The 26539-nt window shown below is 42.6% G+C and overlaps 1 protein-coding gene across 1 annotated transcript in view; it reads right to left on the bottom strand.

Moving 5' to 3' along the window:
- LOC123995720 (roquin-1-like) overlaps positions 1-23853 on the bottom strand; it is a 32063-nt gene extending 8210 nt beyond the window's left edge. Inside the window, exons 1-14 of the mRNA XM_046299394.1 lie at positions 23730-23853; positions 16487-16947; positions 8639-8759; positions 8000-8242; positions 7019-7194; positions 3228-3428; positions 2978-3110; positions 2557-2675; positions 2199-2311; positions 1744-2004; positions 1488-1566; positions 913-1281; positions 524-685; positions 257-403 (exon numbers count right to left, since the gene is read on the bottom strand). Of these exons, the coding sequence (XP_046155350.1) occupies positions 257-403; positions 524-685; positions 913-1281; positions 1488-1566; positions 1744-2004; positions 2199-2311; positions 2557-2675; positions 2978-3110; positions 3228-3428; positions 7019-7194; positions 8000-8242; positions 8639-8759; positions 16487-16717 (2355 nt within the window). The 5' untranslated portion in view covers positions 16718-16947; positions 23730-23853. The remainder of the gene's footprint in view (positions 1-256; positions 404-523; positions 686-912; positions 1282-1487; positions 1567-1743; positions 2005-2198; positions 2312-2556; positions 2676-2977; positions 3111-3227; positions 3429-7018; positions 7195-7999; positions 8243-8638; positions 8760-16486; positions 16948-23729) is intronic.
- Between the last annotated feature and the right edge of the window lie 2686 nt (positions 23854-26539).

The following is a 26539-nucleotide window of genomic DNA, read 5'->3' as shown; positions in this document are numbered from 1 at the left end:
GCTTCTGGTGACCTTTGATTAGTACATAAGGTGCAAGTAACCTTTAATCAATCAACATGGTGTAAAAGGAAAAAGAGCTATAGAATAGTTAACATCTGTCAAAGAAGAAAAAATACAAACAGATGTTTGACCTATTGCAAGACAATGAGCTTTGGAAAATGTTTTGAGCTTTAGATAGATTTGGTATGTTAAAAAGCAGTCAAGCTTTACAAACAAACAGGACATTGAATGGGATTAGATAATTAATGACACTCACCATCCTCTCCATACTGTCTCTGGACTTCCCCTCCTTGCTGCCAATGTAGGAGCCGATAGTGTCACATGACCAAGGAGAGTACTGGCTCGCGTAGTCTGGCTCGCGGTACTTTGAAAACGCTTGTGAGTTTTCCAAATACTGCTGTTGCTGTGACACAAACACAGTATTTTTAAATCAACCTATTCTTTGAAGTAACTAACTGCGGTGACAGCACCTGGGGCTACCACTGAATATAACCACAGACACCAGCCGAGAGTTCCCTCTTACCTCCTGTGTGTAGTTGGACTCGTAGTGGTGTGGCAGAGTAGGTGAGGGGGCGAAGGGTGGGGGAGTGACCTGCTTCCCGTCTTCCAGCTGGGCCATGATCTCCTGGCGTCGGCGGTGCAAGTAGTCCAGACTGGGAGTGGGCTGGGGCCGGCTGTAAGACTCCTGTACAACAGGACATGTGGACACCTTTACTGTAGTGCACTTTTGCAGTGATGGAAATACATTTTTTAAGTGGATTTATCCTGAACACTTATTGTTATTAGCTGAATACGGTCATTTACTCAATCTGAGTAAGGCTGATGACTGAACTACTAAAAAGCAATTGCATAAGTGGCATAGTAATGTATACTGTCCTTTAGCAGAGCCTGGTACTGCAGACCTGTTCTTACCCTGGGGGTGTAGGGCCTCATGTGGCTGGGGTGGGGGCCAGAGGGGTGGTAACCCTCAGGAAGGTATCTTTCTCTGGAGGCCTCGTCCGCAGGCATGGAGGGGTCCTCCCGGTGGGGATAGGACTGTGGTGGTGGAGGGGGGGTAGGCGGGGTGTCGACGGCCGTCATAATGCGGAGGAGGCGCAAACCCTTGGGGGTTGGCATTGGAGAAGTGGGAACTCGAGAGCTGAGGGGGAGGGGGACACTGGCGCTCCTGGGGGTAGGTGCCGGGGTAGGGGGGCAAGGCCGGGTCATTGGTGGGAGGGGGGTTTCGGACGTAGCGAGGCTGGGGTGGGTACTGAGAGGGCTGGTAGGGGTAGGGGGGGTTACCTGACAGGACACAGAATAGTGACAACATGATTGGTGTTAGATAAGCACAATGAAACCTCACAACTGGGAGATATACAAGTCCAATTGCTCCCAGAGAGAAACAGTTTTTAAATCAACTGATGAGTCATAAGCCCGAGATACATAGATCTACACACAAAAAAAAAGAAGGAAATCACAACAAAAAAGTATAGTTTGTGCTGCCTTACCTGGGGCGTTCTGGGAGGCCTCATACTGCAGGGCTGATGGAGGTGCCCTGGGCTCAGGGGGGTAGAAGAGTTCTCCCTGCTGAGGGGGGGTACATGGAGGGCCTCCTGGGCATCTGCTTGTGCATGGCCAGGTGGTCCACTGCCATCCTGGGATGCGCCATGGCCCGATTGGGCACCGGGTCCAGTCTGAGAAAGACAAAGGATTTCAGTGTGTGTGTGTGTGTGTGACAGATGCTGTGTATGTCCATCTACTCACAAGTCTGGAGGAGAGCTGGGGGCACTTAGGCTTCCCTGGGACTTCCGCATCATGGGCTCGTAGGAGGGGTCGGCACCGCGGGAGATGAGCTGGGGCAGGGCGGAGCCTGTGACCGACGCCACCATGCCATTCGTCAAGCCCTTGTGTGCCAGCCCCTCCAGCATCCCCACCTCCTCGGGCAATAGGCCAACCTCGTTCAGCTGCGTCAGGGATAAGCTGAGGGGCCGGCGGGCAGCCAGCCTCTTGTTCATCTTACGGTACCTTCAGAAAGAAGGAGAAAGACATGGTTAGTGAAAGGTTTCAACACCTGTGTCTGGCCTAATGATTGCTGTCACACTAGCAGTGCTGAATTGAACTTTCCACCAAACATCAATAAATCATTTACCGTTAAGTAAAATGTGGATTCTGTCCAATGATCCCCCATTGGGAGTCTCAGGGTGTAGAGTTGTACTCACTTTTCTAGCTCGTCCTGAGAGTGGGCGAAGGTGCAGCTGGTTCCTCGAGGACAGCCCCCCTTCTGCTTCATGTCCCGACACATGTACGTCTTGTATTTACTGTGCTGGGGTGGCTGGGGAGGGGGAAATGTTAAAATTGACAAACCAAAATATGTTGTTACTGTTATGGTCATAAACCAACAGACAACCATAGACTGCCATTACTAGTATCATTCCAGAGTCAAACATGGGTCGTGTTCATCAGGCAGAAAAATGACGTATCATGCCCTAATGAACATGACCCTGGCATTACCTAGAATTTCAGACCTGTTCTATTGATTTAGATCTTATTTTGAGATATGGGTTTCTAGATTCAGACCTGTTGTGGGTCGCTCCCCTTCTTGCTGTGGTTCTGGATGAAGTCCACCAGGCCGTGTACCACAGTCTTCACTGCCACCAAGCCCGTGTCCAGCAGCTCCCACGTGGGGGGAGGGGAGTCTAAGATGGAGGACAAGACAGGTATTTTTCAGTTAGATGCGTTATACCTGGAAGAGCACTAACAGGCATTATGAATGTACGGAACAATGTTGCTTACATTTAAAAAAGCATTTCAATTTGGGTTTCTTTTACTGAGCTGAAAAGGTATACAACTTACTCCACATTTTTAAAGTGAGAGTGTTGATGGCTTCTCACACTGCTGAGCCGAATCAAACCAAATAAAGCTGTACTGAGCTGACAATAAAATAGAGCCAGCACAATACTGTAAAAAGGGTAGTGGTGCGATGTAAAAATGGAGCAACCTGGACTTGGGTCGATGTTGGCTAGCAGCTCCAGGTGTGGTCGCAAGCGGTTCAGGTTGGCCGGGTCACCTGTCCTCTGCAGGGCGATGGTCAGCTCCTGAACACTCTGAGCAAATGACGCTGGCGTCTGCAACTGACACACACACACAAAATCCCTGTTCAATTTACAGCAACACCACTATGGCTAGGACAACAGTCATGTTATAGCAAAATGTGGTCCATCACATAAAAACACACACTTCCTACACACCTTGTCAATGATGGACTGCATGTGGGACTTGTGCGACTGGTCCCCGTAGAGCAGGGAAGACCACTGGTCAGGGGCGATGCGGAGGCCCCCCTCCATTGCGATCTGGACGATCTGGGAGTCGTGTTCGCGCCGCAGCGCCTCGTACGTCCAGAAGTCCTCCTTCAACTGCATCAGGGACGAGTCCTCGTCACGCTTGGTCACCTGAATACACGGGATGATAGAGGACAAAATCAGGGCAGATACATCTGAGTTGTGCTTATTAGACTGACTACACGGATAGGAAGAAAATGCACTGAAAGGGACTTGGAGCACTTACCTCCCATTTTCATTTTCTGTTATAATTTTAAAAACTTTTTCAGTTGCGTGCCCTAAAGCAGTAGTCTCTAAAGGATATGCACCGCATGGCCTATGCTGGTCTTAGAATCGTGTAATAAGAATGAACAATTTGGTGGGTTCTTATATTTGTTAATTAATACGCATGTGTGAATGTAACTTTTTTTTGCATATCACAACTCTCTCCGAGACACCGTCAGTCAGATCACGGTCATGTGTATGTTTGCATGGGTGTACAGTACCAGTCAAAGGTTTGGACACACATTCTCATTCAAGGATTTCTTTATTTTGACTATTTTCTACATTGTAGAATAATAGTGAAGCCATCAAAACTATGAAATAACACATATGGAATCATGTAGTAACCAAAAAAGTGTTAACCTCTCTAGGGTATGTGGGACTAGCGTCCCACCTGGCCAACATCCAGTGAGGTTGCAGAGCGCCAAATTCAAATACAGAAATACTCATTATAAAAATTCAGAAAAGATACAACTATTTTACATAGGTTTAAAGATTAACTTCTTGTGAATCCAACCACTATGTCAGATTTAAAAAATGCTTTACAGCGAAAGCATACCGTACAATTATTTGAGAACATAGCCCAGCAGAAAAATCATTACAAACAGTAACCAGCCAAGTAGAAGAGTTACACAAGTCAGAAATAGAGATAAAATTAATCACTTACCTTTGATGATCTTCATATGTTTTGCACTCGGAAGACATTATTTATTCAGTACATGTTCCTTTTGTTCAATAAAGTCTCTCTTTATATCCGAAAACCTCAGTTTTGTTTGCGCGTTTTCTTCAGTAATCCACAGGCTCAAACGCAGTCACAACATGCAGACAAAAAAAATCCAAATTGTATCCGTGAAGTTCATAGAAACATGTCAAGCGATGTTTATATTCAAACCTCAGGTTGTTTTTAGCCTAAATAAATCAATAATATTTCAACCGGACAATAACGTTGTCAATATAAAAGGTAAACAAGAAAGGCACTCTCTCGGTCGTGTGCAAGCTCTGTGACACAGCAGGGTCCACTCAATCAGACTGCTCTTACTCCCTCATTTTTCAGAATAGAAGCCTGAAACCATTTCTAAAGACTGTTAACATCTAGTGGAAGGCATAGGAACTGCAATTTGAGTCCTAAGTCGATGGATACTGTAATGGCATTGAATCGGAAACTACAAAAAAAAGAAAATCCTACTTCCTGAATGGATTTTTCTCAGGTTTTCGCATGCCAAATCAGTTCTGTTATTCTCACAGACATTATTTTAACAGTTTTGGAAACTTTAGAGCGTTTTCTATATGCATATCCTATCTTCTGGGCCTGAGTAGAAGGCAGTTTAATTTGAGCATGCTTTTCATCCAAAATTCCAAATGCTGCCCCCTACCCTAGAAAAGTTAAACAAAACTAAACCTATTTTATATTTCAGATTCTTCAAAGTAGCCACCCTTTGCCTTGACAGCTTTGCATACTCTTGGCATTCTCTCAACCAGATTCATGAGGTCGTCACATGGATTGCAATTCAATTAACAGGTGTGCCTTCATAAAAGTTGATTTGTGAAATTGCTTTCCTTCTTAATGTATTTGAGCCAATCAGTTGTGTTGTGACAAGGTAAGGGTATACAGAAGATAGTCCTATTTGGTAAATGGCCAAGTGCATATTATGGCAAGTACAGCTCAAATAAGCAAAGATAAATGACAGTCCATCATTACTTTAATGCAACCGCTGTGTCACATTTTTTTTTACGTTACGGAAAAAGCCTAACATTGCAATAATCTGAGACAGCGCTCAGACGTAATAATATTTCTCCGCTATGTTAGAGTCAACAGAAATACAACATAAATATTCCCTTATCTTTGATGGTCTACGATCAGAATGTAGTGCAAGGAGTCCTAATTTTGTTTCATAATGTTCAATTCTAGTGTCCATGTAGCTGCATCTGCTACCACTTTCAGCTCAAATGCCCAAAAAATTACTTCTGGTCCAGGATAATGTTGCACCAAAACTTCCAAATTACATATTACAGGTCGACGAAACTGGTCAAACTAAGTGCAGAATCAATCTTCAGGATGTTATAAATGTACAAAACGAATAGCATTCCAACCGGGCAATCCTAGTTCATCTCGGGCTGATTGGAACAGACGAAGCACTCCAACGCATACGCGCCTTCAAGCACATTAATCTTTTGCGACACTGTAGCACTTTCCTTCCCATTAGGTCAAAGTTCACAGCAAATGCTCCATTACACTTTCTACTGAATGAGGACATCTAATGGAAGACATAAGAAGTGTGGGAAGGGAGGGGGCGATGATGTCAAAGTTGCCAACTTTCAGGATTTCAAAACTAGTTTGCAAGATTGCCTGCCCTGTGAGTTCTGTTATAATCACAGACATAATTCAAACGGTTTTAGAAACTTCAGTGTTTTTTCTATCCAATATTAATTATAATATGCATATATTAGCAAATTAGGACAGATGTTGATGCAGTTCACTATGGGCACGCAATTCATCCAAAGGGGAAATACTGCTCCCTATCCTTAACAAGTTAAGACACAAAGGTCAGTCAATGCGGAAAATGTCAAGGACTTTGAACTGGCTCTCATGAGGACCACCAAAGGAAAGGAATAACCAAAGTTACTTCTGCTGCAGAGGATAAGTTCATTAGAGTTACCAGCCTCAGAAATTGCAGCCCAAATCAATGCTTCACAGACACATCTCAACATCAACAGTTCAGAGGAGACTGCGTCGATCAGGTCTTCATGGTCGAATTTCTGCAAAGAAACCACTACTAAAAAGGACACCAATAATAAGAAGAGACTTGCTTGGGTCAAGAAACAATGGACATTAGACCAGTGGAAATCTGTCCTTTGGTCTGAGTCCAAATTTTAGACTTTTGGTTCCAACCACAGTGTCTTTGTGAAACACAGAGTAGGTGAACGGATGATCGCCACGTGTGGTTCCCACCGCAAAGCATGAAGGAGGATGTGTGATGGTGCTTTGCTGGTGACACTGATTTATTTTGAATTCAAGGCACACTTAATCAGCATGGCTACCACAGCGGTACACCCATCATTTGTTTTTCAACAGGACAATGACCCAACACACCTCCAGGCTGTGTAAGGGCTATTTGACCAATGAGAGTAATGGAGTGCTGCATCAGATGACTTGTCCTCCACAATCACCCGACCTCAACCCAATTGAGATGGTTTGGGATGAGTTGGACCACAGAGTGAAGGAAAAGCAGCCAACAAGTGCCCAGCATATGTGGGAAGCTGGTTGAGAATGCCAAGAGTGTGCAAAGCTGTCTTCAAGCTCAAGGGTGGCTACTTTTACCTAAGTAGTATTTTACTGTGAATTTCACTTGAGTCATTTTCTATTAAGGCATCTTTACTTTACTCAAGTATGACAATTGAGTACTTTGTACACCACCGTTTGTAGGTCGTGTCAGACCTACCTTGAAACAGGAGGCCCTGTAGAGGAGCTGCACCACGTGGCCTATACTGGTCTTGGAGGCCTGGGGAAAGCGTGGCTCTAACCTCTGGACCACAAACAGCACCAGGACCTTCCTGGATAGAGCGGAGCCGTCCTCCAGAGCCAAAAGCACCAGCTTCAGAGCCTCCTCCTGCATCGCTACAACAGACAGCGCAACATATGCTTACCATTTTTCCTCAGATGAGATTCATTGACATGTCATTTGGGCCCGACTTTAGATTTTATGTTCAAATAAAATGTGCCTAATTTGCGTAAATACATTGGGTGTATTTGCATATATAAAACTATTAACAGGGCTCGAACCACCTAAAACTTGCTCTGTCTACACCTACCTGCAGTCAAATGCGCAGTTGCATAAAACAAGTGTCAATAGCAGGATATTCTCAGATTAAAAATCAACATGCTCAGCTCTAGATTATATATAAGGTGTACACACATACACACTTCACATTATAGTTGAGATAAGACATAATATCCCTATAATCCAAGTGTTCGTTTTCGGAAGTTGCTTTCATTTCAGAGCATCTAATTTGTAATCATTTCAACTATTAAATTATATATTTTTCTCAATTCCACAAAAAATGAACACCCATCAAAATTAAGTTATCCTATTTCTTGTAAGTGTCGAGACAATGCTTTAAATCCCCAACCAAGCTTTAGCATTGTTCAAGACAAAACCGAAAGACAATGTATTCCCTTTGATCCCTGTTCATCCATTACCGGGGTGTGTATGACAGGTCATTACAAACATTTCAGAGGTTGTAACATTAACGGGGGGAAAAGAACAGGCAAGAGTACGAAAGAGTCACAGGAGTAAAATGAAAGCAAATCAATCCAGCGAGATTTAAGTGACAAATGGATTTTGCACCACTCAAAACACAGAAAAAAAGATGGCTGAGAAAGACAGAATGTCAGTGGCACGTCGCTATTGTATACGTGTTACCTGGGCCAAGAAACTGGCAGCCCCTTGCCCTGACTGCAGCCCACAGGTTGGAGGAGAGCTGCTGGGGGTTCTGGTGCTGCAGAATGAGCTCAGTGACGGTGCGCTCCCCCAGAGACCTGGCCGCCCGCGTGGCCCTCACCCGGCCCTCCTCCTCCACCAGCTGACAGTGCACCAGGGTCACCAGCTTCCTCTGCATGGGCCGACTCAGAGAACTCTGGGCGCTGCTGGTGCTCAGCCCCACACCTGGAGGAGAGGATGAAGTGTGAGAGAGGCTTATTCATAGCAAATTTACAACCAGTGTAAACAATAAGGAGGAAATTGTGGAACAGCAAAACACGAGTATCAAAGCAAATGGATGAGGAGAGGAAAAGGAAAGATAAGGGAGAGAGAGAAAGCACCATTCAAGATGAGGGAGAGAGAGAAAGCACCATTCAAGATGAGGGAGAGAGAGAAAGCACCATTCAAGATGATGCCTGTTAAAGCAAGAAGACTAGAATGAGGATTGTGAGTGGATAAAAAAAGGGGGAGTGGTTGAAACTGTTGCTATTAAATATTATATGTTGAACAATTAAGAGGCTTGTCCCACAATTCATGAGCAATGGTTGTGACTGTAGCAGGATGAGGTGGTATCTGACTGACCTCTGCTGTTGCTCAGGGGTTTCAGGTACTGAGCCAGCTCCTCCACACACTCACTGGCTTTCTCATAGTGGGCTATGTCCTCTGCCCCTGTCACTAAGGTGGTCGGCTGCCGTTTGGGCACCTGGGGAGAGAAAAAAATACACCAAGGTCAAAACACACACGTTGAAATGCAGCTTACATTTACAGTGTGTGTGTGCAAAAAGAGAGAAACAAATACTTAAATCTATAGCTATAGGACTCCTGATATCTCCAGGAGTGATAAGTATAATTTTAGTTGCTGTCTAGTAGTCTTTTTGCTATCTAGGGCCATCTGCTTTAAGTGCTGTATGTCTCCCCAGTTGCGTACTTGTGGTGTGAACTGCTGACTGCTCATAACTTGCAGATGATTGTTGACACATCAACCAGGATAAAAGGGCAGGGCAATTTGTGACTGTTGAGGTTTTGGTAATCAGTGTCAGCGGCGGTCTCGTTGTCAAAACGAAGACCGTTGCCGAAACAAAGTCTGTTCTGCAGATTTATTGGAGGAAGGAAAGAGAGGAGGGCTCCACTCTCACTTGAGTATCTTACCTAGTCATTTTCAGATTCTCATTTTGTAGCTTTGGCAACTGTGTGCGCGTGTGTGTTTTCTATCCCAGTTCCCTCCTCTCCCTGTAGGCATTATACACTCCCCACCCCTTGGCTGCAACCCTTCTAATTTAATGTACCCTGCGCGCACAACCCATGTGGAATCCTGCACTCCGGCAGCATTCTGCGGTCAAGAACGCTGAGTTTCTCACCCTATGCTGCCCTTCAATCCATTGACTTTTTGGCCCTGACGAAGACATGGATTACCCCAGAGAATACTGCTTCCACAGCTGCTCTCTCTGGGGCTGCGTGCTACACTGCTGCTTATAAGTTAGGTATAATTAGAAGAAATATAAGATGTGTCAAATAAACTATATCTAGCTCAGAGCTCCAGCTGTGCATTGGGTTTGCTAACTTGCGGTCCTGTGTAGCTCAGTTGGTAGAGCATGGCGCTTGTAACGCCAGGGTAGTGGGTTCGATCCCCGGGACCACCCATACGTAGAATGTATGCACACATGACTAAGTCGCTTTGGATAAAAGCGTCTGCTAAATGGCATATATTATATATATTTTATATATATTATATATTATTGCTAGCTAAGTTGCTAGGCGTCAAAAATCAGGCCTCTTGGTTACAGCATTCAATCCTTTCCTGGATCAAGATCCTTGTTGCCTAAATAGTTTTGTACTTAAATTATTATTTTTTTTTAATTATGTGCATATCCGTTAATAGTGCATATCCGTTAATACTGTATACCCTGGTATGGAACAGAAACTGTACGAAAATGTGGATATCGCCCAACCCTATCACACACCAGGTACCCTTTTGAGAGTTCCTCAAAGTGCTTGACACCTTGATAATCTAACTTTCTTATGATGGCTCACTGCTCTTCATACTTCACAACTTCCAACTTTCTGGCATCTCCCTTTGATTAATTTCTCTCCAACTCTTTCTTTGCCCCTGGATTTCACACTTTCCCAGTCCCCTCCCACTCACAAGGCAGGCAATACGTTTGACCTCATCTTTACTAGAGGTTGTTCGCCTACTAATCTCATGGCAACTCCATCCCTCTCAGCCATCCCTAGACCCTAGCCCCTACCCAGATGGTCATGCACCATCGGCACTCTCTCTCCCACTCCTCTCCTCTTCTATCCCATCATCTGCTAAATCCTTCTCCCACATGTCTCCTGATTCTGCATCGTTGACCCTACCATCTTCCCTTTCCGCATCATATGACTCGCAATCTCCCCTTTCCTCCCGGCCAGCTCGGCCCTCCTCTACTGCTCCATGGTGACTCACTGCAAGTGTACAGAACAGAGCTGTGGGTAGCTGAGGAAAATTAAACTTCCGGAGGACCCATCATCCTTTCACTCCCTCCTCCCTACCTTATATTCTTCTGTATCCGCTACTGAAGCCACTTCATCACAAAATGTCAAGCTTCTGCCTCTAACCCTAGGAAACCATTTTCCACCTTCTCCCCCAATCATCCACCCGCTCCCTGCGAACGACTGTCAACCGCTTTGAAAAATCCTGCGACTAGTGAGGCCTGGCCACCCGACAACCTGCCTGCTTGTCCCCATCACCTCCTTCAGACCATCTCTGGAGACCTTCTCCCATTCTTCACTTCCCTCATCACTGTCTGCATCCCTTCTCAAGAAACCAACACTCGACCCCTGACGTCAAAAAAAGGACAGTATCACTTCTTGCTTTTCTTTCCAAAACACTTGTGCTGACCAGCTCTCTCAGAACAATATTCTTGACCCTAACCAGTCAGGCTTCAAGATGGGTCACTCAACCGAGATCGCTCTTCTCTTTGTCACGGAGGCTCTCCGCAGTGCCAAAACTGACTCTCTCTGTTCTCATCCTCCTAGATCTATCTGCTGCCTTTGACACCGTGGACCATCAGAATCTCCTCCTCACCCTCTCTGGGCTGAGTGTCTCAAGCTCTACACACTCTTGGATTGCATCCTACCTGGCAGGCCGCTCCTACGAGGTGACATGGAGAGGATCTGTGTCTGCACCACATACTCTCACTACTGGTGTCCCTCAGGGCTCCGTTCTAGACCCTCTCCTTTTCACGCTATTACACAAAGTCACTCAGTTGCATCATATCCTCACATGGTCTCTCCTATCATTGGTATGTAGATTGCCCTCAACTACTTTTATCTTTCTGACACCCAGGTGGTGACATGCATCTCCACTTGCCTGGCAGATATCTCAGCTTGGATGTCGGTTCACCACCTCAAGCTCAACGTCGACACGACGGAGCTGCTCTTCCTTCCGGGGAAGGCCTGCCCGCTCAATCACAGTTGACACCTCCACAGTGTCCCCCTCCCAGAGTGCAAAGAACCTTGGTGTGACCCTGGACAACACCCTATCATTCTCTGCAAACATCAAAGCAATGACTCGCTCCTGCTCTACAACATCCATAGAGTACGACCCTAAGGCACACAGGAAGCGCCGCAGGTCCTAATCCAGGCACTTGTCCTCTCCCGTCTGGATTACTGCAACTCACTGTTGGCTGGGCTCCCCGCTTGTGCCATCAAACCCCTGAAAATGATCCAAAACGCTGCAGCCCGCCTGGTGTTCAACCTTCCTAAATTCGCTCCTCCGTAGACTCCACTGGCTTCCAGTCGAAGCTCGGATCCACTTCAAGGCCATGGTACATGCCTACGGACAGAGTCCCTACCTTAAGGTTCTGCTCAAACCCTACACATCAACCCAAGTAGACTGTTCAGCCACCTCTGGTCTCTTGGCCCCCACCCCTACGGGAGGGCAGCTCCCACTCAGCCCAAGCTCTTCTCTGTCCTGGCACCTCAATGGTGAAACCAGCTTCCCCCTGAAGCTAGGGCAGCAGAGTCCCTGTCCATCTTCTTAACCTCTTGAACCTATGGAGGCGCTATTTCATTATTGGATTTAAAAAACGTGCCCGTTTTAAGCGCAATATTTTGTCACAAAAAGATGCTCGACTATGCATATAATTGACAGCTTTGGAAAGAAAACACTCTGACGTTTCCAAAACTGCAAAGATATTATCTGTGAGTGCCACAGAACTGATGCTACAGGCGAAACCAAGATGAAACTTCAAACAGGAAATGAGCCGAATTTTTGAGGCTCTGTTTTCCATTGTCTCCTTATATGGCTGTGAATGCGCCAGGAATGAGCCTGCCCTTTCTGTCATTTCCCCAAGGTGTCTGCAGCATTGTGACGTATTTGTAGGCATATCATTGGAAGATTGGCCATAAGAGACTACATTTTCCAGGTGTCCGCCCGGTGTCCTTTGTCTAAATTGGTGCGTAATCTTCAACTGCAGGCATTTTCCCATGGGATTCAGAGAAAGTACACTTCTACGAACGATATATCATCGAAGAGATATGTGAAAAACACCTTGAGGATTGATTCTAAACAACGTTTGCCATGTTTCAGTCGATATTATGGAGTTAATTTGGAAAAAAGTTCTGCGTTTTGATGACTGAATTTTCTTTTTTTTTTGGTAGCCAAACGTGATGTACCAAACGGAGCGATTTCTCCTATACAAAGAATCTTTTTGGACAAACTGAACATTTGCTAACAGAGTCTCCTCATTGAAAACATCCAAAGTTCTTCAAAGGTAAATGATTTTATTTGAATGCTTTTCTTGTTTTTGTGAAAATGTTGCCTGCTGAATGCTAACGCTAAATGCTACGCTAGCTATCAGTATGTTACACAAATGCTTGTTTTGCTATGGTTCAAAAGCATATTTTGAAAATCTGAGATGACAGTGTTGTTAACAAAAGGCAAAGCTTGAGAGCTAGCAGATTTATTTCATTTCATTTGCGATTTTCATGAATAGATAACGTTGCGTTACGGTAATGGGCTTGAGGCTGTAGTCATTATCCCGGATCCGGGATGGCTCGATGCAAGAAGTTAACACATCTGAAATATCCCAAATGGGGAATATAGTGAGATGATTCAGAACGCTCCTTAAACAATCCATAAGAGAAGCACAATCCTGAAAATGGTCTCCGCAAACATCTGACACATGATCGAATGAACCGTCGATTGCAACCTGACGAACAAGTGTAAATGACCCCCCCCTCACAGAAGTGTGGGGATGGGATAGTACCTAGTAAAACTAAGTGCATGCTCTTCAACTGATTGCTGCCCCCCCCCCCCCCCCCCGCACGACTAGCATCACTACTCTGGACGTTTCTGACCTAGAATATGTGGACAACTACAAATACCTAGGTGTCTGGTTAGACTGTAAACTCTCCTTCCATGCTCACATTAAACATCTCCAATCCAAAATTAAATCTAGAATGGGCTTCCTATTTCGCAACAAAGCCTCCTTCACTCATGCTGCCAAACATGCCCTCGTAAAACGGACTATCCTACCGATCCTTGACTTCGGCTATGTCATTTACAAAATAGCCCCCAACACTCTACTAAGTAAACTGGATGTAGTTTATCACAGTGCCATCTGTTTTGTCACCAAAACCCCATATACTACCCACCACTGCGACCTGTATGCTCTCGTTGGCTGGCCCTCACTACATATTCGGAGCCAGTGGGTTTGGCGACATGTCATCTATAAGTCTTTGCTCGGTAAAGTTCCACCTTATCTCAGCTCACTGGTCACCATAGCAACACCCACCCCTAGCACACGCTCCAGCAGGTATATTTCACTAGTCATCCCCAAAGCCAACACTTCCTTTGGCTGCCTCTCCTTCCAGTTCTCTGCTGCCAATGACTGGAACAAATTGCAAAAATCACTGAAGCCTTATATTGCCCTCTCTAACTTTAAGCATAGGCTGTCAGAGCAGCTTACCGATCACTGTACCTGTACACAGCCAATCTGTAAAAAGCACACCCTACTACCTCATCTCCATATTGTTACTTACCCTCTTGCTCTTTTGTACCCCAGTATCTCTACTTGCACATCTATCACTCCAGTCTTAATGCTAAATTATAATTATTTCACCACTATGGCCTATTTATTGCCTACCTCCCTACATTTGTACACACTGTACATAGATCTTTCCCCCTAATTTTGTTATCGACTGTACGTTTGTGTAATTCTGTGTTGTTTTTGTTGCACTGCTTTGCTTTATTTTGGCGAGGTCACAGTTGTACATTAGAACTTGTTCTCAACAGGCCTACCTGTTTAAAAAGGTAAAATAAAATAAATATAAATTTAAAAAATCTGCACGGCTCTTCTAAGACTTTGGTATCAACAGAAGATTTGTACGCCAAAGGATTGAGATATTGCCCCAAGAGTCTATCCAGATTGCCTGGCATTCATATCCAATGGGGGTGCATTGTAGCCTGGTCCCAGATAATGTGTCGGCGTGACCATTAGAGTTGGTCAGACAGTACAAACAGATCTAGGAGTCAGTATACTGTGCCATCATTTCCCAAAAGCCAGAGTAGAGAACAAGCCATCCAAAACAGGAAGTAATTTACATCCAGTATCTTTTGAACCACTTGATAGGGACATATCTAGTTTCCCTTTTCCTCATATCAGAGAACTAAAGGGCACTCTTGTATGTGTTGTGAGAACACACACAGATGTGACACGTGTGCGTACACACACTAAGAGAAATACACAGGCAGTCTCACACGGTCATTGTAGTCTTCCCCTTTCATGTGCTTGTGGATGAAACTGCAATAGTTCGCAGAGAAATCAAATGCAGACCTTTGTGAGCTCTTTTTCAAAGGCTGTTTGTTTGGGATTATGGAGGCAAAAATAACACCAGCCAAATGCTGGTAGATTTTGGCACTGGCTGGGAAATGTCTAAGCTTACCAACCATATTGGCAGATGGTCCCAAATGCTCTGGGTGACCTTAATGCAAAAAAAAACATTTGAGTGTGTGTGGGTCAGCCCTGGAAGGGGTGAAAGCAGGGTGGGGTACAGCATAGGTTTAATATTTGATTCAAACAATAGAGAGATGAAGACCACTGACACAGGTCTAGAACACACTGAAATACACTTAGCCCAAAAGCCGGCAGATGGCAATATTGAGTCGTTTCCATCTTACCGACAAACGCATTGTATGCAGCCGGCAATACACTCGTATCCCCTGTGGACCGGTTCGTACCTAAAGGATTCTCCATTCATTGACTTCCCCGTTAACTAGATTTAAAAAATGGCAAGAAACTGCGAGGTGACATACATACTTTCCTTTATGAAACACAATTTTCCACAACCATGCTGAAGTGGCTAACGCCTAGAAATGCTAGTCCCGGAAGTTGCGTATCGCATTCTGCCAATCAGGTTGCAGCAGTCTGTTGTTTACCCCTGACTGAAAGCAGGGCACAATATCAGGAAGTTGCATTAGCCACCATCATAGCGTTGGAAAATGGTGCTTTTCACTGAGGAGTGGCTTCCGTCTGGCCACTCCCCCATAAAGGCCTGATTGGTGGAGTGCTGCAGAGATGGGAGAACCTTCCAGAAGGACAACCATCTCCACAGAGGAACTCTGGAGCTTTGTCAGAATGACCATTGGGTTTTTGGTCACCACCCTGACCAAGGCCTTTCTCCCCCGATTGCTAAGTTTAGACAGGCGGCCAGCTCTAGGAAGAGTCTTGGTGGTTCCAAACTTCCATTGAAGAATGGAGGTCACTGTGTTCTTGAGGACCTTCAATGCTGCAGAAATATTTTGGTACCCTTCCCCAGATCTGTGCCTCGACACAATCCTGTCTCTGAGCCCTACGGACAATTCCTTTGACCTCATGGCTTGGATTTTATTCTGACATGCACTGTCAACCGTGGGACCTTACATACACAGGTGTGTGCCTTTCCAAATCATGTCCAATCAATTGAATTTACAACAGGTGGACTCCAATCAAGTTGTAGAAACATCAAGGATGAGAAATGGAAACAGGATGCACCGGAGTTCAAATTCAAGTCTCATAGCAAAGGGTCTGAATAATTATGTAAATAAAGTTGTTTTATGTTTAATACATTTCCTAAAAGTTCTAAAAACCTGTTTTCACTTTGTCAGTATGGGGTATTGTGTGTAGATTGAAGGAAAACATTCGAAATAAATTTTAGAATAAGGCTGTAACGTAACAAAATGTGATGAAAGTCAAGGGGTCTGAATATTTTCCAAATGCACTGTATTATCTTGTGTATCTAGCCTTGTTGTTTTTATTTGTGTAACAATTTTTATTTGCTAATTTTCTTACTTTTTAAACTGCATTTTTGGGAAAGTGCTTATAAGTATTTCAGTCAAATATACACCCGTTGTATAGCCTTGCCTAGCGTCTCACCTGAGTAGTACCAACCTAGCGTCTGTCTCACCTGTCCTCCCACCAGCTGCAGCAGGGCTGTGTTGACTGGCAGCAGCTCAATGTCAGTGGCGATAGCCGTCTGGTCGAAGGGGCAGGCCTTGCGATGCAGCTTGTTCAGGCACATCTTGCAGACGGTGTGGCCGCAGCCCAGGCTGATGGGCTTGCGGAGGCTCTCCTCGAACAGCTGTGTGCAGATGGGACACAGCAGGAATTCCGTCCATTGCGGCGCTTGCACAGGCATCGTCACCCACGGAGGTCTCTGGGGGAAGCACTGTAGCTTCGACGGATGCTTTCTTTTTCAAAGAAAGGTAGATCCTAAAGTGTGTTGTCGCGTGGGGTTTGTTTTCTTTTCGAAAAAACAGAGTGATGCAAAAGATCTGACAGATTCCACTGTAATAAAATAAAACTATTCCGAACATCAATTTTCATCTAATTGTTCAGACATTATGAACACTCAGTATGTGGTATGACCTGAAAGACAAAGTGAAACAGAACAGTAAGCATTTCAACTACATACACCAAACGGGAAACAGGTTAAAGATGTGGGAAGAAAAAACATTCAAATTTGCTTAAGTACCCAACGATGTTCTGAACTTGATTCACCTGGCTGCCCTTCCAGTAAAAGGACAAAACCAGCAGGATGTCAAAAAACTTCCCGATTTGTCTTCACACTGGGGTCAGGGAATGTTGGGGTGTTCCCTGCCCCAGCAGCAGTGTTCATTAAATGCCAGAAGGCTGATTATTTACTTGTTCCGGCTATTTTAGGACCCTCCCTAGTCCAATAACAAGCACTCATCTCAAAACAGGAAGTTTGGGGTTTCAATGGGTAGTGACAGTATCTTGTTGCTGCATAAGAACAGGTTACTATAACTGAATGTCCACATTTCAGCTACAGCAAGTGAACCCCTAGGCTAGATGTTCAACCTGGCCTCAGGGCAATTCGGAAGATTTGGTACGCAAATATGTTTGCATTAATTTAGTATGATACATTACGAATGGAATAGCAGTCGTACAATAATCATACGTCTTACCTGGTCGTACAAAAGCATTCGGATTGGATGACATAACTTATCATAAATATTGGAGGACGTGTAGTATTATACACCGAGTGTACAAAACATTACGAACACATCTTTCCATGAGACTGACCAGGTGAAACCAAGAGAAAGCTATGATCCTTTATTGATGTCACTTGTTACATCCACTTCAAAATCAGTGTATATGAAGGGAAGAAGACAGGTTTAAGAAGAATTTTTAAGCCTTGAAACAAATGAGACATGGATTGTTTGTGTGCAAGACAAAATATTTAAGTGTCTTTGAACAGGGTATGGTAGTAGGTGCCAGGCGTACCGGTTTGAGTGTGTCAAGAACTGCAACTCTGCTGGGTTTTTCCACTTTAAAACTGTTTCCCCATGTGTATCAAGAATGATCCAACACCCAAAGGACATCCAGCTAATGTGACACAACTGTGGGAATCATGGAGCCAACATGAGCCAGCATTCCTGTGGAATGCTTGATACCTTGTAGCAGGCCCTGACAAATTCTGTTCTGAGGGCAAAGGCGGGTGCAAACCAATATTAGGAAGGTGTTCCAAATGTTTTTTACACTCAGTACATCTTTCTCTGAAATCTGGTTGTGTTGTAACAAAGGAGAATAACAGGGAGAATTTATGTTGGTGGTTAAGAGAACTACAACGACAAAGGTTAGGAGAATTACATTAAAGGAAAATTCTGCAACTTTTCAACCTTCTATTCATTATGCTCTAGCACCAGTCTAAATATGTAACAACGGTACGTTTCTACATTGCCTTCATAAAGTATTCACACACCTTGACATTCTCCACATTGTGGTGTTAAACAGTAGGATTAAAATAGATTTAATTGTCAACTACCTACACAAAATACTCTAATGAAAGTGGCATAAAAATTCTAACATTTGTTAAAAAATAAAACACTAATATATCTTGATTAGATGAGTATTCAACCCCCGAGTCAATACATGTTAAAAATCACCTTTGGCTGTGAGTCTTTCTGGGTAAGTCTCCAAGAGCTTTCCAAACATGGATTGTGCAACATTTGCCCATTATTATTTTTAAAATTATTCAAGTTTTGTCAAATTGGTTGTTGATCATTGCTAGACAACTATTTTCAGGTCACTAATCTCCCTGGTCTTTGTGGTTGAATTTCACTGCTCGACTGAGGGACCTTACAGATAATTGGGTGGGGTACAGAGATGTCGTCATTCAAAACTCATGTTAAACACTTATTGCAGAGCCCATGCAATTTATACTACCAGTCAAAAGTTGTAGAACACATACTCATTCAAGTTTTTTGTATTTATTTTTAAACTCATTTCTACATTGTAGAATAATAGTGAAGACATCGAAACTATGAAATAACACATGGACTCATGTAATAATAGTGAAGGAAATGCAGACAAGTGCTCAGCTTATGTGGGAACTCCTTCAAGACTGTTGGAAAAGCATTCCAGGTGAAGCTAGTTGAGAGAATGCCAAGAGTGTGCAAAGCTGTCATCGAGGCAGTGGTTGGCTATGAGGAATTTCAAATATATTTTGATTTGTTTAACAATTCTTTGGTTACTACATGATTCCATGTGTGTTATTTCATAGTTTTTAGGTCTTCACTATTATTCTACAATGTAGAAAATAGTAAAAAGAAAAGAAAACCCCTTGAAGGAGTAGGTGTTCTAAAACTTTTGACCAGTAGTGTATGTAACTAGTTAAGCAAATGTTTTATCCTGAACTTATTTAGGCTTGCCATAAGGGGTTGAATACTTAACTCAAGACATTTCAGCTTTTATCCTGAACTTGTAAAATGTCTAAAAACATGATTCCACTTTGACATTATGGGGTACTGTGTGTAGGCCAGTACCTTTGAAAGTTGACATTTCAACTTTCAAATGGTACCACAAAGAAAGGAGATCCACACATCAGAGAATCTTGAGTTGAATTGGAATATTTGTTGTTTTAAATTATACTGACAATCCTCCATAGGAAACCTATTGAAGTCATAGAAATATACAATAGACATTACCAAGTTGTCACTTGACAGTGTGTGGACCGATGACCATTTTTGTGGTAATAATAAGAAATGAAAATGTCAATTCAATACACCATTTCAAATTTCAATGGTGTACCAGCTAAATTACAAATGGTTGGAAGAGATTTTTTTAAACTGAGTTTATGCATTTTTAGCTAGACGTTAAAAGGTTAAACATTTCAGAACAATGATTTAAAAACTATTCACAAGAAACAACCGTTTGTAAGCTTTTAAATAATATCAAACTCAACCATTTATCTTTTCCAGTGGCATTCAGGCCCAAAATGTCACTTTCTGACCACCACTTCCATGGCCAAACATGTATGGAAAGTTCTGTTTACATCAAAAAGTGAATGCAAATCTATTTAAATTCAAGCACTACATATCAAAGCATGGTGTTTCACATGACTAATATATGCAAACCTAATAGTGTGACTATCATGAAATAACCAAACGAGTCACTCCAATAAATAATTGTGTAATCACACGCCAACTATGAAGCATGTCTGAGCCTGTAGTAGACCAAAACAAACCTATGCTGCTACATGCTCACCTACTAGTCCATGTCAACTCCCTTTTCCTCTAGAAATTAATAGCAAGAACATCTAAGGATGCCAGTACAAAAAGCCTGCTGTGTAGGCCTACTTTACAAAAGTAGTGCTCTCAATAGTGACAAAGCAGTCGGTAATGAACCTTGTTCATGACAATGAACAACACTCACAGCAAAAGGAAATGAACAATATGAAGGAAATGCATCTGGTACGACATGCGTAAACAGACAGATCAGTACGGTACTGATTTTCAATGTAGAAGATACTCCCTGATGCTGGTACTGGTTAACTAGTATGCAGAGCCAGAAACATTATGCTTCCTGCATTGCTACTTTGTCTCCTGCCATGCCACTGGCTTTTGTTTTTTGTTTTTGCCTGCACTTATCCCCGTGTCTGGTTCAAGATGGACATGTGTAATATTCAAATGACATCTTTGTTTGTGCTCCACTATTGTCCATCCAGGTTAGGGATAGAATATAACTTTATTGTCCATCCAGGTTAGGGATAGAATATAACTTTATTGTCCATCCAGGTCAGGGTTGGAATACCTAGGATAGGATAAAGTAATCCTTCTCCCCCCCCCTAAAAGATTTAGATGCACTATTGTAAAGTGGCTGTTCCACTGGATGTCATAAGGTGAATGCACCAATTTGTAAGTCGCTCTGGTTAAGAGCGTCTGCTAAATGACTTAAATGTAAATGTACTACCTCTGCCTTCCCTGTCTCTGCTGCATAATTTGCTTGTAGCCAGCATAAAACAAAGCCACACCTGATGTCAACAGCAGGTGTTGACGACCTGGGTGGGGATTCCACAGGCTGAAAATAGCCCGGAGGGGTGGACTGACTGAGTTAGCAATCTGAGTAGGGAAGTAGAATAGCTAAGTGTTTACTTATGATACAGGAGAAGGAAACACCCCCACATTGGTGCTGAGATGAGTGGGCCAGGCAGAGGGAGCGTGTTTCCCATAAAGCCTGGGAGAGCCTAAGTGCTGGGAATTGGCTATAATACATGTGCTGGAGCAACAGGGGCCTTTCCTCAATCAGCAATTGAGTCTGACAGACTTATGATAATCTACACAGAGATGATGATAAATATCCCTGTGTGTTTTTGGGAAGGTTGACAGTCAATGAGGTCATTGTGCCTGGAACTGCTATGGTACCACTCACAATGCTGTAGCAGACATGGAAATAATAATTCACTCTTATTTCTATGGTATCAGAAAACTGTCATTTCATCCAATGCCTCTCGACAAAATAAAAAATCTACCACGTCCACTGCATGTGATCTAACAAAGGGCTTAATAGATGAGTGAATGTACTGCATCCTTGTGTATAAAATAAAAATATTTTAACTTAAAATGGGGCAAATGAGGCCAACTTCCACACAAACATTCCAGTGAGGTTAATGTAAGATCAGGTACAAAAGTGTGAATTGTGAGGACCTTTGAAGACTTTGTTTTCATCTGATAAGTGTCTGCTAAATTACAAAAATGTAAATGAATGTAATAAGAGAGGCCCAGTCTCTTAACCAGAGTGACAAACAGTTAGTGCATTCATCTTAAAATAGCTAGGTAGGACAACTACACCACAGTCATAGGAAGTACATTTTTTCCTCAAAGTAGCTAGCAGCAAAGTCATAGCAAGTAAGCAAAAGATAAGTGTTAGTTCAGGAAAGGCATTCTTAATTTAAAAATTAATGAATAGATTTACACCCAACTTCCCCTGACAGTCTGGCTGTGATTGACTAGCCTAATTATTTTATTGTTACTTTTTACTTTAGTCTAGTTAGTAAATATTTTCTTGACTCCATTTCTTGAACTGAATTGTTGGTTAAGGGCTTGTAAGTAAGCATTTCACGGGTAAGGTCTACCTACACCTGTTGTATTCCACACATGTGACAAATATCATTTGATTCGATAGCCTGGCCTACATTCTGTGTGGTTACATTTTACACCCTCTCCCCTTGTACTCACAATCTTCCATATTCAAAATGCCATGCAAATAATGCTGCTGTGACACTGACAGAGTAATGTTGACTGTCCATATACTTGTCCTTATATAGCCATTTCACCAAGACAGAAGACTAACTGTTGAACTTTGTGATTTGCTATCCGATTGACTGTTTAATATCCAATGACTCCATGACCGTATCAGTCTCAAATAAAGTTCAGTAAGGCCTAAATCCTACAGAACTGTAGCCACAGCAGACATACACTCATAATAAGGATGCAGATGAAAACACTCACAGCTAACATGAGTAAACAATTGTGGTCACCCTATTTGTTTTGGTAAAAAGCTGAGGGATGGGCCTGAAGAAATGTAACCATTTCTCAAATTCATAAACAGAGCCCTGACCATCCAAGATATCAACATTATGTTTTAAACATGTTGAGGCTATACAGTGTTTGTGTACATTTACAATGTTTACAAACATTGGAGTAAAACACTTATATTTCGGGCTCTGGTGAGTTGACAGTTGAACTAAGCTCATGAGGCATTTATAAAAAGTTTTCTTCAAGAATCAAGGGGTATAAATCATTAAAGTATAAGTCAAAAATGGATGTAACAACTGCAGATTTCCTCTTTAACGATGACTCATAAAACTAGAAGGAACTGTACCATCCTTACACAACCACTAGTCACAGGCCTAATGATTTCCCTACACTAATCAATCAATTCAATGTAGAATATATGTGATGTATTTTACCATTGTATCATCAAAACCACTTACTAGGTTTGCATAACATGTAATGAATGAGCAGTAAAGCATTAGCTATAAGCAACATATGCAGTTGCGTTTTTGTTTAGTTTCAATGTTCCCTTGTCATGCTGTTGGGTACATTAATCCAACGTCAACCTGCAAACCAAGTTTGATTGAATATCATGGAGCTCTTCCACAAGCTGTTTTCCACTTTCACAGCAGAATGATTAAATACTGTAAAGTTATTATTAGGCCTCTGAAACGTATAAGCATCCATAAACATAACAAAAAAAACGTAGCACTACGAAGTGCAACGTAAGCAATGCTAGCGAGCTAGATGCTAAAGTTAGTTAGCTAACCTGCCAGCTGCTAGGCTAATACTTCAAAGTAGGCTTACTCGCTAATGTGAGTTTGCTTCGCCCGGCTCGTTGCGGGACGAGACAAACGTTACCCATACTAAAATCCAAAAGCATAATTTGTCAAATGCTCTGAACCTAGCTAGCTAGTTATACTGGTTTGTCTAACTAACGTTAGCTATTGGTAATGTGTGCTTTAGCATAACTATTAGTTACAGTGCTAATTTAGCTAGGCAATACACATTAATTAAGTGGACATTGTTAACATTAGCTAGAATAACTAGCCAACGTAAGCAAGCTTATAAATTGACAGAGCTAACGAAATATAGACCAGTTAGGTAGCTAATGTTAGCTTGTTATCAGAAACAAAAACAATTAGTTAGCTAGCTACATTGTTTTGTTTTTGTATAAAGCTAGCTAGCCAGCTACACTTGACGGCTAACATGGTTAGCTACTTAACAGAACAGCTAGCTAGAAAACGTTAGCTGTACATTTGTCGCAAAAATAAAACCTGTCGAACATAATCCGACTTTATCTAGTTAGCTAGCCGTTTATAATTTTTGTATAACCATTTTTTGTATACTTACAATTTCCAATTAAATGCCATCAACCTTCAGCTGTTTTTATGATAGCTAATATTGTTGTATTTCGTCGGTCGCCATGTCGACCACGTAGCTGGAACCTGGCAGTGGCAGTAATGAGCTAACTAGGTGGCTAGCTTTTAGCTAGGCTGTGTATGTCACAGCAGCACACTATGCAAAACTGCAAGCAAGACATACAAAAATAGCAACACATCGGCAGGTTACTATAATACATTTTCTCAGAAGAAAAGGTTTGCTTTACTTTCATTTACATAATTTTTAAATTAGCACATGCATATCACTTTTATTGTACATAATATGCGGTACGCTAATTGTTTTTTAGCAGATAGTATAGTCAGTCCATTTTTACTCCCAATCTCCAGAGACATAACACCATTGAAATTATTTGAATCATGTTGCTTTTGTTGTTTTTGCCATGTCCTCCCCGCTTTTTTCCACGAATTGGTATTTTGACCAATCACATTAGATCTTTCACATCTGCTCTTTTTTTTTAAAAGCTGAACTGATTGGTCAAACAACATATCAGAATTTGGCTGCCTGTCTATACGCAGCAGCAGTTACTTATTATACACATCAAGCATACATTAGTAGAATACCACATAATCGTGAGGTTTTTATATGATTACTATTTGTAGCCCTTAAAAAGGTCTCAACAGTTCCGATTTGGGAGACACTTTGAAATGTCCATCAAGTAGTCAGTGGAGCTTGATGGTATTTATTTGCTTGGTACCAATATGTGTAAGCATATTTGACACTACTATTGATCATGGTCAGCATTAGTCACTCTGAAATATCTGATGAAGTATACTTTTATTGAACCTGTTTGCTACTGTTGTCACACTTGTCACAGTTTTATATATACCGAGTGTACAAAACACCTTCCTAATGTTGAGTTGCAAAGATCTGTTATTGTACTCTCCTGTCATTGAAACACACACACACACACACACACACACACACACACACACACACACACACACACACACACACACACACACACACACACACACACACACACACACACACACACACACACACACACACACACACACACACACACACACACACACACACTAGAGGCCTACGGTTTGAAAAGGTATTTTTGTTTTGAGGGTTAGTGTATTGAACACAGAGAGACCCATACCTTTACCATTTTCACTCTGATACCTCACAGTTTTACACTATTGATTTTGGTTGGTGCTGTTATCGTCTTACAGCTTGTTTTTGGGTAGTGGTTGTGACTAAAGTGTGTTTGTGTTTAAAGTTTTAATGTCACATAAACAAGTACAATGAAATATCATTCTTGCAAACTCAAAACCCAACAATGCAATAATCATTAACAAAGTATTTCTACCAAAATACACAATAAAGTAAGTAAGGAAGCATACTATATACAAGAAATATTTCAAAAGTCAGATCCAATACTATATTAACATGTGCAGGGATCCTGGGGTGATGGGGTAGATATGTATAGGGGGAAGGGGACTAGGAGATGTGAGTGGGTGTGTGGGTGTGTAGAGTCATTCTGAATGTATGTGCATATTACGTGTGAGTGAGAAAATGATGGAGTGACTGGTTATGTGTGTGTTGGAGTGACAGTGTGTGTGAGTGTTTAGGGCCCTGTGAGTTTTTTACATTTTATTTTTTAATTCACCTTTATTTAACCAGGTAGGCAAGTTGAGAACAAGTTCTCATTTACAATTGCGACCTGGCCAAGATAAAGCAAAGCAGTTCGTCACACACAACAACACAGAGTTACACAAGGAGTAAAATAAGCATACAGGCAATAATACAGTAGAAAAATAAGTCTACATACAATGTGAGCAAATGAGGTGAGATAAGGGAGGTAAATGCAAAAAAAAGGCCATGGTGGCAAAGTAAATACAATATAGCAAGTAAAACACTGGAATGGTAGATTTGCAGTGGAAGAATGTGCAAAGTAGAAATAGAAATAATGGGGTGCAAAGGAGCAAAATAAATAAATAAAGACAGTAGGGGAAGAGGTAGCTGTTTGGGATCAATTATAGATGGGCTATGTACAGGTGAAGTAATCTGTGAGCTGCTCTGACAGCTGGTGCTTAAAGCTAGTGAGGGAGATAAGTGTTTCCAGTTTCAAAGATTTTTGTAGTTCGTTCCAGTCATTGGCAGCAGAGAACTGGAAGGAGAGGCGGCCAAAGGAAGAATTGGTTTTGGGGGTGACCAGAGAGATATACCTTTTGGAGCACGTGCTACAGGTGGATGTTGCTACGGTGACCAGTGAGCTGAGATAAGGGGGACTTTACCTAGCAGGGTCTTGTAGATGACCTGGAGCCAGTGAGTTTGGCGACGAGTATGAAGCAAGGACCAGCTCTCGAGAGCATACAGGTCACAGTGGTGGGTAGTATATGGGACTTTGGTGACAAACGGATGGCACTGTGATAGACTGCATCCAATTTTTTGTAGGCTATTTTGTAAACGACATCGCCGAAGTCGAGGATCGGTAGGATGGTCAGTTTTACAAGGGTATGTTTGGCAGCATGAGTGAAGGATGCTTTGTTGTGAAATAGGAAGCCAATTCTAGATTTAACTTTGGATTGGAGATGTTTGATGTGAGTCTGGAAGGAGAGTTTACAGTCTAACCAGACACCTAGGTATTTGTAGTTGTCCACATATTCTAAGTCAGAACCGTCCAGAGTTGTGATGTTGGACGGGCGGGCAGGTGCAGGCAGCGATCAGTTGAAGAGCATGTATTTAGTTTTACTTGTATTTAAGAGCAATTGGAGTCCACGGAAGGAGAGTTGTATGGCATTGAAGCT

The sequence above is a fragment of the Oncorhynchus gorbuscha genome, linkage group LG02 (assembly GCF_021184085.1).
Source record: "Oncorhynchus gorbuscha isolate QuinsamMale2020 ecotype Even-year linkage group LG02, OgorEven_v1.0, whole genome shotgun sequence".
NCBI lineage: Eukaryota > Metazoa > Chordata > Actinopteri > Salmoniformes > Salmonidae > Oncorhynchus > Oncorhynchus gorbuscha.
Note: the sequence above shows the minus strand (reverse complement) of the source record. Positions and strands in the feature narration are given on the sequence as shown.